Source organism: Cnephaeus nilssonii (genome assembly GCF_951640355.1).
Source record: "Cnephaeus nilssonii genome assembly, chromosome: 10".
Classification (NCBI taxonomy): domain Eukaryota; kingdom Metazoa; phylum Chordata; class Mammalia; order Chiroptera; family Vespertilionidae; genus Cnephaeus; species Cnephaeus nilssonii.
Window position 1 is genome coordinate 41,124,346 of NC_137081.1, and position 19,553 is coordinate 41,143,898.

At 36.5% G+C, this 19,553-nt stretch overlaps 1 protein-coding gene across 1 annotated transcript in view; it reads right to left on the bottom strand.

Annotated features, from left to right (window-relative positions):
- Positions 1-19,553, bottom strand: part of AGPS (alkylglycerone phosphate synthase) — a 126,332-nt gene that overhangs the window by 17,718 nt on the left and 89,061 nt on the right. The window contains exons 15-19 of the mRNA XM_079782053.1: positions 15,773-15,842; positions 14,207-14,268; positions 7,421-7,510; positions 2,272-2,371; positions 275-332 (exon numbers count right to left, since the gene is read on the bottom strand). Of these exons, the coding sequence (XP_079638179.1) occupies positions 275-332; positions 2,272-2,371; positions 7,421-7,510; positions 14,207-14,268; positions 15,773-15,842 (380 nt within the window). The remainder of the gene's footprint in view (positions 1-274; positions 333-2,271; positions 2,372-7,420; positions 7,511-14,206; positions 14,269-15,772; positions 15,843-19,553) is intronic.

Genomic DNA, 19,553 nt, shown 5'->3' on the forward strand with positions numbered 1-19,553 from the left:
GGTCAAATTCCAGTGAGGCAAGCTAGGTGGTCTTAGGGAACATGAAGTTCCCTGAAAACTCGAAGGCTGTTTAGGTTCATATCTAAGTAGGCTTGTCAAGTCAAACTTCTATTGACTACTGCCATACCTAGACTACCTCAGTGACAGACACAATCTTCCAAGAAATTTCAAGTGCTTTCATATTATTTATACTATGACTCTCCTGGCATTTTACCAATGTTTTTTTACATTAGGAATATCAGAAATTTACATGAGGAATAGCAAAAAAGAATACCTCCGTGGTGATGTGACAGACTCCCTCCATTAGCGAGGATTTCTTCTCTAGCAGCTGCCTATATTTGGAAACAATACAACAAATAGATTTCACTTTGAGGTGAGAGGAAGATCCAACTCCCAAAGGAGGCACATATTTTTGGGTCAAATGATAAATCAGAAGCCTAGTTATCCTTTCTTCATTTTTTAAAAACAATTAAAATATATAGCCTAGCTTTATAGTTTTTCCAGTAAATAGACAAAATATCTGCAATAGTCACTTCCAGATTCTAGAAAAGGAAAAAAAAGGCAAAACAATCAATTTTGCAGCACTAAGTTGTTAATAATGAAAAAAGCTTTGTAAAGACAAAACCAGGTTCTACTGTGAAGATAACATCTCACTCTACCAATAAATAATAACTAACATTTCTTGACTGCTTATTGTATGTCCAGAAAAACACTAAGCAATTTACCTAAAATAACTCATTTGTTTTTTACCACAGTCTTATGGAATAATTATAATTACTCATATTTCACAGAAAAAGAAAATGAGGCTTAGATAGTTAAATTGGGCATCAGACTCAAGATTATTTACAAAGTTATCAGGAATCAACCATAAAAGCCCTTATGGGGCAAATTACTTGTCTTACCTAAGGCTATTTAAGTGTGAAAATAAAACAAAACCTTGTTTTATCCTCCTAACATACTAGGCCCTGACTAGGCTCCCTATAAAGCACTATGGTGAGAAAGATAAAGGCTTAAACCACAATAAAGAATCACTGAAGTACAGGGTGAAAAAAGGGTAACAGAAACTTAAATTACATTCAATTCACGAGTATGTAATAGCAATGAAGTGAAATATCTACACGGCCTTGAACCTCTCAGAATTACTCAGGTTGTACAAACCATCAGGGAGGTAGGCCAGGGTAGAAAAGGGTCCATGTGGGACAGATAGGCAATATTTTGCTGCAAAGTAATTTATAAGAACCCTCATCACTTAGCATTTTTCAAATGAAACATAAATATGGTAGCCCCACTCTAAGAGATTATATCTTCTAACAAATTATTTTAAGTAAAACAATAACTACTTGAAATTAGTAACACTTAAAGAATGGCAATTTGGACTGTGAAGGGATAATTTCACTCTTTAGTACTACAGGGAAGGAGCAGTGGGCAGCCAAAGGGCAATACAAAAACATTGAAAGGTTAAAATGATGGAAAAGAACTTGAACTTTTGAAGGTGATGGGTATGTTCACTATTTTTATTGGGATGAAGATTTCACTGTGTACGTAGATATCAAAATTAATCAAACTGTACCCTATCTGTGGTTGGGGTCTAAAAGTGTCCACTGAAAATCACCTTGTAGTTTTATCTTTGGTAGGCACATAATAGAGTTAAAATACTAGGACACCTGAGGTTTTAACAAACCTCAATGTCTTCCCAGTTCCTTTATATTCTAGTCTGTTTCTTAAACTCTAAGCATACTTGTAACAAGAAATATTGACCATCAAACAGAAGGTTTTATAAAAATTAGAGGCTTAACGCTATTGTAGTAAAACTGCTAACGAATAGACCTCAATGGCCTACATACAGCTTTAGCAAACAAATAAAGTATAAAGCTAGAATAAGGATATTACAGCAACAAAGACTAAAAGCATTAGGGCTGCTGATCTCAATAGCCACCATCTGGAGATGAGTGGGCTGCCAAGTGATATCAAGGATTCCCCTAGTCCTTCGTTATTTAATTTCATCTGGTATTATGTACTATAAGTAACAACCAAAAAAAAAATCACAAGCTACAGAATATGAATTTTAGAACATTGTAATATATGTATAGAAGATGAATTTTAGATTCAGTATACAACCCAGTGCAACAAATATGCTTCTCATTTCTATGGGATATCAACCAGGTAAGCCACAAATGATTAAAGAGTCTAATTAAAATTAATTAATTGATGGCAAAGAGTATCACAATTAATAAAAGAATGTAAGAGCTATATTCATATATGCAAAATTACCTCGGTTTGGTCAAAAACAGTCAGTGGATCACTTATTCCCCTGTAGTTAAAGGCAAAGTAGAAATAGATACATGCACCTGCATCATAAGTCTGCGTCACCCTAAAAATCAAACAGAATCACAAGGCTTTAGTTGAGTAAAATCAGATTTAATGCCTGGAAACTTAAAGGCAAGATCATCTGAATGATTTGCTTAAGCCATAATCTCATTCTCTACCCAGACTCCTTCTCCATGGAGAAATTCAGATTGGCTGGACAAAGGATATACAAAAACTATTTGTACTATTTTTACAACTTTTTTGGTAAATCTGGATTATTATCCCCCCAAAACTTAAAAATTTTAAAGCAATGTAAATGTTTCTCTAATTAGCCTGAAATAAAAACTACACCTCCTTAGAAGCGATTTAAAAAAACCCCCAGTATATTGTAGCTAAAAACAGCCCAAAACAAACTAGCTGGAACTCAGTGATCCACTGTAAGTCTTCTAAACTTCCTCAAAATTATCAGAAATAAGTATGAGACCTTAAAACCATGCAATAAGAGAAATGTACAAATACCAAAAATAATCAGACTAGATAAAAAATACATCTTCACTAAGTTCACGTTAATAATTTGTAAGGATTTCAAAAACAAACTATATCGTACAAATTATATATATAATTTATATGATACAAATTATATATATAATTTATATAATTATAATTTGTACGATATATATATACACATACACACACACACACACATATATATATATATATATATATATATATATATATATATACACATACATACACATACATATATACATATACACATACAACACACATATCCTATATAATAAGAGCGTAATATGCTGTTTGACTGTTTGGTCAACCGCTCAACCAGTTGCTATGACACACACTGACCACCAGGGGGAAGACGCTCTAACCAGTAGGTTAGCCTGTTGCTGGAGTCTGGCCGATCGGGACTGGGCAAGAGGACTGGACATGCCCTGAAGCCCTCCCGTGGTCCCTCCCCAGCCGGCTGGCCCCCATCAGGACTGGGCGAGACGGCCCAATTGGCCCAATTGCTGGCCAGGCCGAGGTACCCCACCTGTGCATGAATTTGTGCACCAGGCCTCTAGTAAATATATATACATACACACATATATCTGAGCTTTCAAAATGCAATTAGGTGAAGCAATTAAAAGGGAGCTAAGAGAATCATAGTCAAATCTCTGAATACAATTCACAGAGTTCCCACAAATAATTTAACAGAAGGAGGGAATACTCTTCTTACTACACAATACAAACAGAATCTAATATAAAATTTTAATGGCCTTTTAGGACAAATGTTAGGTGCCTCAGAACAGAAGAAATGAACTGTTTAACAATAATACTGTCAATTTGCCAGCTGTGTTTCTCTTCTCGTGTTAATTCACTCTCATAAAAAAGATCCCTTGAATATTTTCATTTTAAGTAACAGATTTACAAAGTTTAAGAAAATCTAGAGAACCATTTTAACTACAATGGCATTATCATTTCAGATAATCAAATTTAAATAAACTTCAAGAATAGTGGAATGAAATTCGTTTATAGCAAAGTAAAATATATATCATTCGTGAGAATAATTAACATCAATAAGTAGAAAATGTAACTAAAAATTAACAAGAGTATTGCCACCTTCCAACAAATACAGGGTCAATATAACACAGTTGAGTTTTCAGTGGATAAGAGGCTTCTAAAGTCACAAAAGGGCTGAATTGATCAGTATGTCAAAGAAAAACAAAGTAGAAATAATGGAACACCTTTTGGAAAACCTCAATTTGGGTCCATCTCAGATAGTGACAGATCTAACACCTTTTAATAGATCAATTCTACCACTTAAGACAAGTTAAGTGATAGTGTGGCTGCCAGTCATTTTACTATTCTTTAATTTCTAAAAGTGTATGGGTAAACTGTATTAGATTCCCTGGCTAGGAATTTCTTTCCATAAAACTTCTTCAGAAAATTTAGGGCTGGAATTTCTATTCCAGTAGACAAAGTACATTTTAACAGAGAGAAATAAAATGAACTCAATAAGTGCACTGTACAGCTAAATTATTTTCTGTGGGATCTTTAATTTCAATATCTATAATTATTTTAAATTATTTTTTCTTTTTAAATCTTTATTGTTATTAAATTAATTCTTAAATAGCTTTTTAAAAAACTAGTTTAAAAAATATACCTCACACATTTACATTCAACACAGAATAATCTCCTGGTCCACTATTAAGCAGTTCAAATCAAACTAAACTAAATCAAATTCTTACTAAATGCTAGTTTAATCAAGTATGAAAATTTATTTAAAACTCCTATTTATCAAAACCATTCAAATAACTAGACTTTTCACATTCTAAACTTTGGTTTTATAAGATAATTATAGAAGTTGAGCATTTAAGCTTTTTGGAAGATTATTTCTATAAAATCAGCTACTTAATGACATATGGCCAATTCTGTCTAGTATATATATCCATTTTATCTATCTACAATACATAATGAATGTCCTTAGGTCTTGTGAGTACCTTCTGAAGAACCAAGACTTAGGTGTTGTTATAGATAGCCTAAGGCAGAATATTTTACTTCCCAATCACTTTCAATAAGCAGTGATTTATTACAATGATATTTTCATAATGGAAAGGGAGAAGTCTCCAGAGATATTGAATAGGGAGGTGGAGCAGAAAGAGAAAGGAGAGATAAAATCTGTTAAATTGCCACTGGACAAAAGAATAAAAATTCCTTAGCTATATAATAAATTCTATAATTTTAACTGTTTCAAATTTTACTGGTAACAAATGACTTTTGGATTATTAGGCCTGGTCTATTTTTAGTATTATAATAACAGGCCTAAGAGACTAAATTGTAAAGAGAAGAATTAAGTACAGCAGGTGGTCATACAACATTTCATTCAATGTTGCTATAACGTTAACTAAAGGCCCAGTGCACGAAATTCCTGCACGGATAGGGTCCCTAGGCATGGCTGGCTATCAGGGCTGATCTGTGGGGTGACCAGCAGGGTGATCGGGGGGCCCCCACTGGCACCTACCATGGTTGGCCTGGCACTGCCCGCTCGCCAGCCCAGCTGCCCCCCTACCCCCCACCACCGGTCGCCTCCCTCTGTGGGGTGACCAGCGGGGCAATCGGGGGGCCCCTGCCTTGGCTGGCCTGGCGCCACCCACTCACAGGCCCCACCCCCTGCCGCCGGTCAGGGCCTGCGGGCAGCTCCTGTGTTGAGTATCTGCCCCCTGGTGGTCAGTGCACATTACAGCGACTGGTCATTCTGCCATTCGGTCAATTTGCATATTAGGCTTTTATTATATAGGATGAGATGCCTGATAAGAGGTAGTAGGAACTTAACTCTTGTTTCTACCGATTAGCCTAAGGTAAAATTAGTTTCATTATACATTGTTTTGCTTAAAGTCACAGAACCTGTTGACATTATTAAGTGAGGATTTATTGATAATATAAATAACCACAAAATTATTTTTCTTAGACTTTAAGACAAAAGTTTTGATTTTAAAGATGACTCCAAATTTTTTAAAAAGTATATTCTTACACCTTTATTTGGGAAGATTCTCTCCAAGATCAGTCACTATGCCATCAGTAGTTTTGCTATAAGCCTTGTACATAACAAGGCCCTCCCTTTTCCCTTTCTTCAGATATACCAAATGCCAAGCCAATAAGCTCTAAATCTACATTTTTTGGTTTCACTTCTTTGACTCTACCCCAAATACACATGTTCTACATGTTAATACACAGATTTGACTGGGTGCTTCCTGAAATGCCCTTCAAAGCCTCTATCTCATCAGAAGCAGAAAAGACTATTTTAAAGAGATAGTAATTTATATGAACAGTTAATGTGAGAAAGGTGCTTTCTTTACATGCCTTGTTAGGATTTTACTTTCTTACCCAGTAGATGCACAATTTATCAAATTCTAAAAGACATCTGTTTCAATGAGAGCAATAGCAGAAGCAAGAAATACAATATGGCAGTATGGAAGTACAAGATAAGAGGATGTAAAGAGAAAAGAAAACAAAACCACAGAAGAGATAGCAGTTTAAAGAGTACAGAAGCATTTCTAGTCTTGCAAAGCAAATATATGCAAATTATCATGCTATGTCAAAATATTAAGACATTAACAACTGGATGCCTTCACGAGGACTTGTCTTTGTGAAGTTAAACAAAATATCCAAAATTCCCTTTAATCTCATTCCAGTAACATTTTAGAGAATTCAAATGCTCAGTTCAATCCAAATATATTTAATTGTCTGGTGTTTACATAGAAAACTAATATCAAAAGATTTAATACAAAAATATCCCTTCTCAAGAAAACCTCCATCGGGGCTGCTGCTATTTAACAAAGAAAACAAGATCTTCAGATAAACATGACCCAATATGGGGCATAAATATCCAATATGGAAGACACCAGCCACGTGTGTTTTAAATTTAAATTATTTGAAATTAAATAAAATTTAAAATTCAGTTCCAGTCACCTAACCACATTTTAACAGCTCAAAAGCCGTATGTGCCTGTGGCAACCATTCTGGTCAGGGAAGATACAAAACAGTTCCATTATTGCAGAAAGATCTATTGGAAAGCAGAGTTAATCTTCATTTGGATCTTTTGCTCCACTCATTCCTTAATTCCACATCCATTCATTTAATCAACAATTGATAAAATGTTTAAAGTGCTTTTCCTTTATTGAAGAAAGAACTATGTTGCCTGTGTATGTAACTTATAGTTCCTTAACATATATATATATATGTGTGTGTGTGTGTGTGTGTGTATGTATATGTATATGTATATGTATATGTATATATATATATGATTTATAGTTTCAGTGAAGAAGGTCTTCTCTTATTCCAGGTGCTCAGACATCTGGGTCTTCACCATCATGCTGTCCAGATAGCTACAAGCTCACTCACCGAAGGGGTGTTTTACTTCTCAAGGGCTCAGGACTGATGAAAAATACTAGTGGCACAATCCTAACAAGGTGGCAAGTGAAATTTAGGAAAGCTTGCTAAATAGAATAGACTGAAGCTTATCTTCAGTTAGCCAATTATCCCCCATTAATTAAAAAATAGGTGTTTTTTTTCAGAATAAGAAGTAATATAAGAACAATAAAAAACTCACCTGCATGTAGAAAGAGGAGCAAACTGAACACCCTTCTCTTTGCATTCCCTTATTATTCTTTCTTTCACATTTCTACAGAGATCTACAACTCTAGAAAACATAATTGAATACCATATTAAGTTTTTAAATAAGTTACAAAAAAAACTAATAAATGCTGCTTTATCTGGCATCCTTCAAGTCAGAAATTCTCTTTACTAAAGCTTTCATACTTATTCCTTAAACAATGAAAAAGAGCCTTTATCATTCAAATTGAGTCTTCCATTAATAACTTTAAAGGGAGCAAACTCCTTTCTTTATAGCCATAGGAAAGACAACAGTATACTCCAGTCTCCAGAAGACTGTTTCCTACACGTAGGAAAACCCAATTTCAAAATAAATTTAATTGCAATATTTTATTTATTTATTTATTTATTTATTTATTTATTTATTTGTATTTTATTGATTTTTTACAGAGAGGAAGGGATAGAGACAGAGAGTTAGAAACATCGATGAGAGAGAAACATTGATCAGCTGCCTCCTGCACATCTCCTACTGGGGATGTGCCCACAACCAAGGTACGTGCCCTTGACCGGAATCGAACCTGGGACCTTTCACTCCTCAGGCTGATGCTCTATCCACTGAGCCAAACTGGTTTCGGCAATTGCAATATTTTAAAAGCTTTAAAGCTATAAATGTGTTAATAAAATTCAATTCTAGATTATAGAAGTACCAATCTTATATCCACGTCTAAAAAGTTTTTCTTAATTTAAAATAATTTAATTAATAATCGTGATATTATACCCACATGTTCAATAGCCTATTCCAAAGCACTGAGCTAACATCCAGTTCAACAAAACTGACTGGACATGTAACCCTGTGTAAAGCTAGGCTAGACTGTTTGATAGTAAATCAATAAAAACAGGTGAGGGGAGATTGATAATATTTAACAATATTAATCTATGTTCTAATGTGAGTTGTAACATATTGTTCTAACTGCATACTTTGTTTCATATGGAAAATAAAACTCTTAAAGTATATAAAAGCCACTTTATCCTCCAATAAATATCCCGGCTATGTACTGATACTGATTCTGTATTTTAAACCCTGGTCTCCTTAGAATCATGAAAATAGAAAAGATGCCAAAGAAACTCCAAAGACTGACCTATCTTTAGTCTCAAGGCTGATTTGACTGTGTGAAAGCAAATGTGATAAAAAATGATAACATTAAATAGATTATGCTTTATAAAACATTAAAGTCATCTACTTTCCCATTAAGAACAAAAGATATCCTATCTAATAAAAGAGTAATATGTGAATTGACCATCACTCTAACACACAAGATGGCTGCCCCCATGTGGTCAAAGATGGCTGCCCCCATGTGGACACAAGATAGCCACCACAAGATGGCCAGCAGGGCAGGGCAGTTGTGGGCAGTTAGGGGTGACCAGGCCAGCAGAGGAGGGCAGTTGGGGGAGGGGAGACCCAGGCCTGCAGGGGAGGGCAGTTGTGGGCAATCAGGCAAGCAGGGAGGGCAGTTAGGGGTGACCGGGCCGGCAGAGGGCAGTTGGGGGAGACTAGGTCAGCAGGTGAGGGCAGTTTGGGGGGACCAGGACTGCAGGGGAGGACAGTTAGGGGGGAAAGGCCTGCAGGGGAGAGCAGTTGGGAGGGGACCAGGCCTACAGGGAAGGAAGTTGGGGGGGTGGGGGCCAGGCCTGCAGCAGAGGGCAGTTAGGGGTGACCAGGCCAGCAGAGGAGGGCAGTTGGGAGAGACCAGGCCAGCAGGGGAGGGCAGTTGGGGGGCCAGGTCTGCCGGGGAGGACAGCTGGGGGGGACCACGCCTACAGGGGAAGACAGTTGGGAAGACCCAGGCCTGCAGGGGAGGGCAGTTGGGGGGCACCAGGCCTGCAGGGGAGGGAAGTTAGGGGGGGCCAGGCCAACAGGGGAGGGCAATTGGGGGGGCCAGGCCTGCAGGGGAGAGCAGTTCGGGGGGGACCAGGCCTGCAGGGGAGGGCAGTTGGGGGGGACCCAGGCCTGCAGGGAGGGCAGTTTGGAGGGACCAGGTCTGCAGTGGAGGGCAGTTGTTGGCGATCAGGCCAGAAGGGAGGGCAGTTAGGGGTGACCGGGCCGGCAGAGGAGGGCAGTTGGGGGAGACCAGGCCAGCAGGGGAGGGCAGTTAGGGGTGACCGGGCCAGCAGGGGAGGGCAATTGGGGGAGACCAGGCCTGCAGGGGAGAGCCGGACCTTCAGGGGAGGACAGCTAGGGGCGACCAGACTGGCAGGGGACGGCAGTTAGGGGTGACCAGGCCAGCAGGGGAGGGCAGTTAGGGGCAACTGGGCCGGCCGGGGAGCAGTTAGTCATCAATCAGGCTGGCAGTGGAGTGGTTAGGGGTGATCAGACTGGCAGGCAGAAGCGGTTAGGGGCAATCAGGCAGAGGCAGGCAAGCGGTTGGGAGCCAGCAGTCCTCGATTGTTGAGAGGGATGTCCAACCACCCGTTTAGGCCTGATCCTACCGGGCGGTTGGACATCCCTCAAGGTGTCCCAGATTGGAGAGGGTGCAGGCTGGGCTGAGGGACACCCCCCCACCCCTGTGCACAAATTTCATGCACTGAGTCTCTAGGATGAATATAAATATGAGAAGAATTTTAATATTTTATTAGCATGTCACATTTTATGTTTATAAATACAGTACTTGAAAGTTTTATAAATTCGAATTTTTCAAAATAGTGCTCTTAAGTTAAATTCTGCTTTATTCTATGGGAGCTGCAGGCAAACACAATTTATCAATATTATCTATGCTTCATTTATGGAATGGTAAGAATGCATGTTTTTATTGTGTGGTTTTTAATCCTCACATGAGGATATGTTTTACTGATTTTTTAGAGAAGGGGGAAGGGATAGAGAGAAAGAAACATCAATGTGAGAGAAAATACCAATCAGTTGCCTCCCATATGCACTCCCACTGGGGATCAAACTTGAAATCTAGGTATGTGCCCTGACTGGGAATCGAACTGGCAACCTTTAGGTGCATGGGATGACATTCCAACTAACTGAGCCACACCAGCCAGGGGACAAATGCGTGTTTTTAGAAAACCTCTGGTAAAGCATTTATATTATTGAAATTTTGAAAACCCATCTTTTTTTTTTTAAATTTTTTTTTATTTTATTTTTTTAAAATATATTTTATTGATTTTTTACAGAGAGGAAGAGAGAGGGATAGAGAGTTAGAAACATCGATGAGAGAGAAACATCGATCAGCTGCCTCTTGCACACCCCCTACTGGGGATGTGCCCGCAACCAAGGTACATGCCCTTGACCGGAATCGAACCTGGGACCCTTGAGTCCGCAGGCCGACGCTCTATCCACTGAGCCAAACCGGTTTCGGCGAAAACCCATCTTAAAAAAAGAAATACTTTATAAATAAAACCTACTAAGCTTTAATATTTACAGAGATTAATAAATATTACAAATTTATAACATGACTCTAGAAAACAGAACTTAAGTGCTAAATAATAATTATAATAATAAAAAATAATAATGAGGAGGAGGAGGAGATGGAATACTTTCTAGAAATGGTTTGTAGGAACGGAGTTCTGAAAGTATTCTCTCACAAAACTTGTGCAAAGGTCAAGACAATACATTTGGACAAATCATCCTATCTAATAAAAGGGTAATATGCAAATTAACCATCACTCCATCACAGAAATGGCGACGCCCATAGCCACAAGATGGCGGTGCCCAGTCCTCTCAGCCCAGATGGAGTCCTCCAGTCCCAGGGGGGTGGCCGCTGAGAGTGGGCAGCGTGAGCAGCCCAATCCCTGGTCGCAGAGGTCCTCTGGGTAGCAGGCACGGAGCAGCCGGGGTGAGGGGGGAAATGCTTTGTCGTCGCGCCGGCGATGAGGCAAGCATTCCGCGCCCAACTGCAGATGGGCCTCTGGGCCTCAGAGAGCCTCTGGGAAGCGGGCACAGAGCAGCCAGGCCCCGCAGAGATCTACTGGCGCACAGATTTGTGCGCAGGGCTACTAGTCAATATATATAAAAGCCTAAGCAACCGGCCAACTGGCCGGCTGGTAGCTATGACACGCACTGACCACCAGGGGGGCAGATGCTCAATACAGGAGAGGAAATCACAGGCATGGAAATATGGAACAGACTGATGAATCTCAAAGGGAATGGGGGGTGGCAGGAAGAGATTAACCAAAGATCTTATATGCATACTAGAGGCCCAGTGCACAGATTTGTGCACCAGTGGGTCCCTTGGCCTGGCCTGTGCCCTTATGCAATCCAGGACCCCTCGGGGGATGTCGGACTGCCAGTTTCGACCTGATCCCTACAGGCCAGGCCGAGGGACCCCACCAGTGCAAGAATCCATGCACCAGGCTTCTAGTATAGAAGATAACTATAATTGTGTATACTTTTAAATTCTCACCTGATCTACTAGCAAATTTAACACTATTAACTATTTCCTTCTTGACAAAAATTTCCCTGGGCTTCTCTCTCATTACTGATTTTCCTCCAAATCATCTGGATATTATTCCTCAATCTCCTTTGCTCTTATTTGTATGACTATCCCTTAAATGTTGAGGTTCCCTGGACTTCTTTCTTAGGGCCTATTTTTTCCTCCATCCCAGTATCTATTAAATATTTGTATGTGCTCCCTTGGTGGGTTGTTTTTTTTAAATTTTGTTGTTGTTGTTGATCCTCACCTGAGGATATTTTTTTCCATTGGTTTTTAGAGAGAGTGGAAGGGAGGGAGAGAGACAGAGAGAAACATCGATGTAAGAGAGACACATCTATTGGCTGCCTCTGCATGCATCTGGGAAAGAGCCTGCAACCAAGGTACATGCCCTTGACTGGACTCGAACCTAAGACCCTTCAGTCTATGGGCTTACACTCTAACCACTGAACCAAACTGACTAGGGCTGCTCCCTTGGTTTCAATCACAGCCTCATGCTGGTGTATTCAAAATATTTAAATCTCTACTTGGACCTCTTAGATAGCTATTTTTTAGGCTGCATTCTTACACTATTTCAGAGTACCTCCATAGAACACTATGCAGAAAATTCACTGCACACCTACAGGTGCAATTGTGCTAGGGCCACTGAGAAATATGCAAAAACTAGTAGAACCAATAATCCCTTAAGATATTTATGCATGAAAAGGCCAAGTGATCTACTAATGAGGGTTGAAGACCGTGATCCCATGGGTTGCTGCTAAATATGATCTCTACACAGCTAAAGGTTTGAAAGAAAAAACATTGCTAAACGGTTAACAAATTTCATGTCAGTAAAGTAGCTGCTTTCCGTTAATTTTATTTCTTAAAACTTCAGCTGAAGAAGTTGTTTTAAATGAAAACAAATAAAATATGTAGTCTTTTGTATAAAAGATATTGCCAGTAAGTCAATTAAGTAAATATGTAAATATATACAAAGAAAGGGTAAAGAAAAATAAAAGATAGTGCATGATTAGCTTCCACAGTTGGAAAAAACAAAAGTCAAAATGACAACCACATTAGTAATGATTAGTGACAAGAAAATACATACTACCGAAGAAGTAACACTATACTAACCCACTTTCACCCTGCAAGGAAAGGTATTAAACACTAAAATGGTATTTGAGACAACTATGAACAGCTGTCAAATTCAATATGTTGTTCAAAAGTGTCAGATGTCAATGACTTAGTTAATTCTTTTTTATTCCCTTCTAAATTAAATTTAGAATAAAAAGCTGTGAGTAACAGATCCATACTATAAAATTTGGTTATCTTACAAGGTATAGAATATGAGCATCAATGCACCCAAAATCATAACCCATCGTAGATGAACAATGAATATAGGAAAGTAAAAAAAGTTTTCTGGGGGAGGAAAAAAAGGACATCAGGATAGAACAAAATGTTAAGATATGTAATATCCAAAAGATAAATTCATGGGGGTTTATAGACTTAAAATAATTTGTTAATTTTATAAATAAAAGGTAAAATATAAGATATCCTAGAATAAAGTATACTAACAATCTCCTTATGAATTTTTATGAGTTTACTCATAAGTCTACTTTTATAAAAATTTATTTTAGAGAGGGAGAAAGAGAAAGAGAGAAAGATCAATATGAGAGCGCTACATCACTCGGTTGCTTCCCGTACGCCCCAAGCAGGGATCAAACCCGAAACCTTGGTACATGCCCTGACCAGGAATTATATCTTTGACCTTCCATGCTCCAACCAAACGGAGCCACACCGGCCAGGGAACACAGGCCACTTTTTAAGAAAACCACCTCACATTTCCTAATCAGTTTTTATTATGAATTTCCTAACTAATATCTGTATGTGTATGCAATTTAAAAATAGTACATAATTTCTTAAATTAGATATCTTTTAGAAATCAATTAAATGCAAGTTAAGATCTTGCTTAACAGAATGCATACAAATACAAAAACTAAATAATATATCACAAAAAATTAACTGTTTTTATAATTTGGGGGCACTTTTTAGAGAACATTTAGGCATATTTATTAATCACTTAAGAATTTAAATCAAAGTTACATAAAACCATATAGTGACATTCAGTGTTCAATATGATTCTTCAAAATATAAAGTTCAATAATAACTTCCTACTATGGAACATGAACAAATTTGCTGCAAAAAAAATGGCTCCCAAATATGATAGTGTAGTGGAGATATTAATTTAAATAAAGGTCATTATGATGTTTTTATGTTTCTTTATAAAATTTTAAGTTGACATGTTCACACACAAAGACACATTACTTGAACAACTTGTAGCATATTTTAATAACAGGCATTTTATTCCATTTTACCTGTCCCAAGGAGCAGAAGTCTCAAAAGATTCTCCTACTACATAGTATTCCAAACCCAAGTCCTGTTAAGAAACATACAAAAAAATCAAGAAAGTACAACAGATGCAGAAGAATCAATAATACTGTTTGTATTTCATATTCATTGTTAGTATTTTGTGCAATGGTTGGTGTTACATGTGTCCACCTTAATTTCCATGACTCTTTACTATCCACCTCATAAGAACTCTGCAAAGTGGTCCCAAGAGTGAGACATGAACTCCAGGAGGACAGGAGCTTTGTCTGTCTTGTTCTCCTCTGTACTTTGGCACCAGGCAGAGTACCTGACACATGGTAGGAATTCAAACATTTCTGCAATGAATGGAGTATCTAGCCAGGAACTATCGATATGCATGTAGAGAATACTAGTAGAATAGATTTTTAGTGGCCTAATCAGCAAATTAACCAATACCAAATAGTGGCCATCAGGATAGAAGGAGCAGGAAAGTAGGAAAGTGGGGTGGAGGCAGGGGAGACTAGAGGAAGGAGAAGTTATCTCCCTTTCTTAAAAACAGCTTTTCTTTAAAAACAAATTAGAAAATATAGTGCCTCTCTCTGCAGTGACTAGAACATTTGGAAACACCACTGCTAGAAATATATATATATTATACCATAGGAAATATAATGTTTATATAAGTAACTTATAATACTAATTCCTGTACTTTCCAATCTGAAAAGAGCAATTCATAAGCTACCATAGAAATATAAAGATATGAAAGAAAATTTTATAAGGTAGAAAAATCAATATATGTTAAGTTTTCACTTCTAGAAAAATGAACCACTTAAACTCTACCACTGATTGCCAGGAAAAATCCTAAAATTACTGATCTAAAATGTGTGTTTTTCTCTTATGCATTCACTTATTCAGTAAACATATATTTGGTGACAACAGTATTAAGCACTGGGAAAATAAAAAATAAGATAAAACAAATCTCCATCCCTACCCACCAAATCTCTAACTTGTTTTTGATTAAGTTTTAACATTAACTTAATAATGAAGTAATCTTAATAATTAAGAAACTTACTTAAAATTGTATCTATATTGTACTTGTTAGTTACATTTCATTTTCTAGAATTATGAATTTAGAATTATGAGAAAATGGTCAATATGCTCAGAGAAAATGCCTAACAAAATTTATATATACCCATAATGCTTATTATGAGAGATAAATTAGTGACAATTTATGGAGGTAAAAATTATTTGTAAGACCTAAAATCATCCATTACCTTTCATGATCTGTAAATCACAACTTGTAACACAGCAGTTTTCCTTTTCAGCATGGCAAGGGGGAGGGGGCTGCAGGAAGGCCTATCAAATCATCGTAATCTAAAATTTAGATCTTAACTAGAAGTTACACTAAAATTCTTACTATGGGAGAACTTGGGGTAGATTTGTAGCTAATCCTTTGTTCCTGTAAAACGATATGCTCAATTACAGTTGGTTAAAATTTAAGAAAATAATTTTATTCACTCAAAGTAAAAAGTATTGTCTGCAACAGAAATTGACAAGGGAATTATGTGATAACTTACTCGAATGTATGCAATGACATAGGTCAGCAAATAACCTCTCTGTCCATTATCTTCTCCAGCTGCCAATCCACTGTAATTAAAAAACTGTTAATAAATTTCAAATGAACTATTAAAAATATATAAAACTAACCAAATTGATATGACACCTTAAGATAAATGCTTAACAGATTAATATATATTACTTTCCATCTCATTTTTACTTTACTCTCATTTATCATAAATATATCAAAGAGCCATCAAGAGACTAAGCTTTAATAACAAAAATCTGAAAGCATTTTAATATTTCAGTTTGGTCATTATCTTCAAACTTTTATCAACCACACAAGCAAAACTGACTCATGAACTCAACTATTTCTATCCATATTGTCAAAAGAAAATTAGACATGAGAATCAAACTTAAATAATCCTCATAATCAAAACAAGATACTTAAAATCCTCTTATTTTATTATTATATTCTGACTCATATATTCATGTATTATTATAGTCTTATTCATATATAAAGATGTGTAATGACTGGCTTTGTATTTGGACTGATCTTCCAAATACAAAGATGATTCTTGAATGCTTGAGCACATAATATTTGGAGTATTAGACATGGTGTCTATTTTATGGAACTTACGAGTTAAATGATAGAAAATATACAGAGAAATATTTAAAGTTTATGAAGCAACATACAGATAAAGTAAGGTCTTATTACTATGAACACATGAACTGCCCATTTCAATTAGAAAGTAGTTTTAGCCATAGGAATTGCATTTGGTGATCCAGTTAAAATTAATCCATAACAGTCTAAGTGTTCTGCTTTGCGAAAGTTATTCTTATTTTAAAAGACTATGAATGATTTCCACTACCTTTAGTAAACACTTCTTTATTTTTGCTTCTTTCCATCACCAGGCAGAAATTTAATTTGAACTATTCTTAGTCAACTAAATAAAACTTACCCCAAACTCTCAGAGTACAAAGATTCCCCCAATAAAACAAGATTTTAAAAAAAAAATCTTTCCTTGTGACTTTTTGGGGTCATGATTAATAATTAACTGTTATGTTTCCCTTTTCAATACCCTAATTGGACCTCCTTGTTCTTAGGTATGGGTCTTGGGACTCTGGAACTTAAGCCTTTTCTGGAAGAATCATTTCTCTTCATGGCTTCAATGAACACCTTATAGTTAAATCCTTTATCCCCTGAATTTTTTTGGATTTGGTGCTAAGTAAATAACACAATGTAGATGTACCCTTGTTCTATACAAATAATGTAAGGCATTTTTAGGCTAGGATACAGTGGCTAAATCAGATTTCCTGATTTAGGGGTATAGCTGGATATATTTGAATTAGTGTCATCTAGAGGAGTAGCAAAGATTGATAGGGCAGCTATAGTCTAGAACTACTTAAGAATGAAGTATGATGAAATGAAGGAGGCTGTCTGTATTACTAGAATGTTAATGAGTGAGGAAGGCAAACTTATACCAGACAGCTAAGAGTGAAAAGTAAGAAAAGGAAGGGAATTCTGGGTTGGATGTGTATGGATGTGAGGTTGGGGTGGGTAGTCAAACAAAGCTCCAAAACAAAAAGGAAACTAGTCAGAAAATTGCTGTGTGCCTGGAGAAAAATAGCTGAGTCCATACCTCAAGTAGATATGAAACAGAGTCAGACACTGAGTCCAAGAAAGAAAAAACACTACTGACCTAGAAAACAGTTCATCCTGGTGGAAGGAAAAAGAAAGGAAAAGAATGTGAAGACCAGAAAAGGATGCCGAAGACCTGCACTGGAAATCTTTGATAAGGCACACGCTAAGTATGTATTTGGTGAGAAGTAACACTTAGTAGGACTGTCTCTCTCTTATATTAGGATGAGAAAAAGTCCTACTTTGTAGTCCCAGGTCAAGCCATTTTTCTTTAGACCCTTTTCTAATATCTGGTGGGGTAGAGTCAGGAGCACTCGGTTCTACTTTGGAAACTTGTGTGACAAACCACACAGGAACATGTATTTTTCTTATCCAAAGCAGGAAGAAATCAGATGTTCATTCTAAATTCAGTAATAGCAGGGCTTAGAAATTAACCCCCAAAATCTAAGATTCTAACTGCTTTATGTTTAAGTAGCAAAATCCAACCCCTACTTCCTGCTCTCTACCACAAATTTCAAACAACAATTAACAAGGTTCTTGAACAAATTTAAAGTCCTACTTCATGAAGAAGGACTGGGAAGACTAATGAAAGAGGAATGAGAGACAATCTTTTTACATAAAAGAGCCATCTGGTGAACCTAATCACGGTCACGCTGAATTACATTAAACAACTTACGTGCACGTTTTAGAAATAACAATAACATATTACCTGAAGCTCTATGGTAAAATGTCAATACATTTGTCATGATTGCTGACAGGTAATATTTATTCTGCTTAGCTCTTAGAAGTTAAAGTACAGTACTAGCCAACAGAGATAAACAACCAAAGTATTTATTCAACATTTGGCTATTATGTTCTGTTGGACTGTATGTGTTCAAAGGTATTTAACAGAGTTTTAGTGGGTGTGGAAGGCAAGGAGGAAAAATGTTGTCAACTGTTGGAAATACTGCATTAAAAACAATCAATTTAAAGCTAATGAGGTGGTAGGAACAGAAAATTAAAAATAACCAGAAAATAAAGAATAATAATTCCCTAATTCAAAATAAAATACATTAGCTAATCTAATAATGAAAACTTTAGCAGAATGAAATTTAGCAGTGCTCTCCTCCATTTACTTATGTAGAAGAAAAAATGAGGAACAAAGATTGGAAGAATGGCATCTTAAATAAGAAAAATATCCCTGAATCTTTCAGGTATTAGAACAAAGAACTATACTAGAGAGAATTGGGCAAAACAGGACTTCTAGAAAACCACACAGAGATATTTCCAAGTATCAAAAACATACAAAGAGCCCTATGTCATGTGCCTAATGACAGCCTGGGTTGTTCAACACAGAAGGGGTGTGGTACACTGAGAAACTAATTAATTATAACATAACTAAGAAATAACAAATAGTAATAGCAAAAATGAGACCTTAATGAAGGTGTATTTTTAATGCTTTACCTGTGATTTAAATAGATATCTCATTTTCCATAACCTATTTTTAATGGGTGAATTTGATACATGTTTTGTTTAATATAAGCAAACTGCTAGAATTACATCAATAATTCTGGGGTCTTAGTATCAGTATTTAAAGAGACCTGGATTCATGTTAAGGATGATTCATTCTTACTTTTGAGTTGTAAATGGCTGGTGTTAAAAGAGAAAAACAAAACTGGCATTACATGAAAAGATAGTTCATGACAGTTGGCTCAAATGAAATAAATAAAACTGACAAAATGGTTCTGATAAATACCTAAAGATTAAAATGCACCAGCAATAAAAATAAATATTCACAAAGAACTCAGAATAAGTATAATGTGTATGGTATATTTTCAGCTCAGGAATTACAAAAAAAAGACAGGTATCCAGAAAACTGTTAGTTTATGTACTTAAAGAGGAAAGGAAAATAAACGTAGTCCTGATGAATGGCATTTTCACTATAGTTCCCATAGATCAATCTTATAATCCATCAAACAGACAGACAGAAACCACCCAATCATTATTCAGTTGGTTATAGATGTGAAATGTTTTCTGTTTCTTTATACCAGCACAAAATAGTAAGTGACAGGGGTGGAGTATAGGTAATTTATCAAATACTTTTGATTAAACACAATTTGATTTTAAAAACATATTAACAGCATTTTTATACATATATTATTACCATTAAATAGTAACAT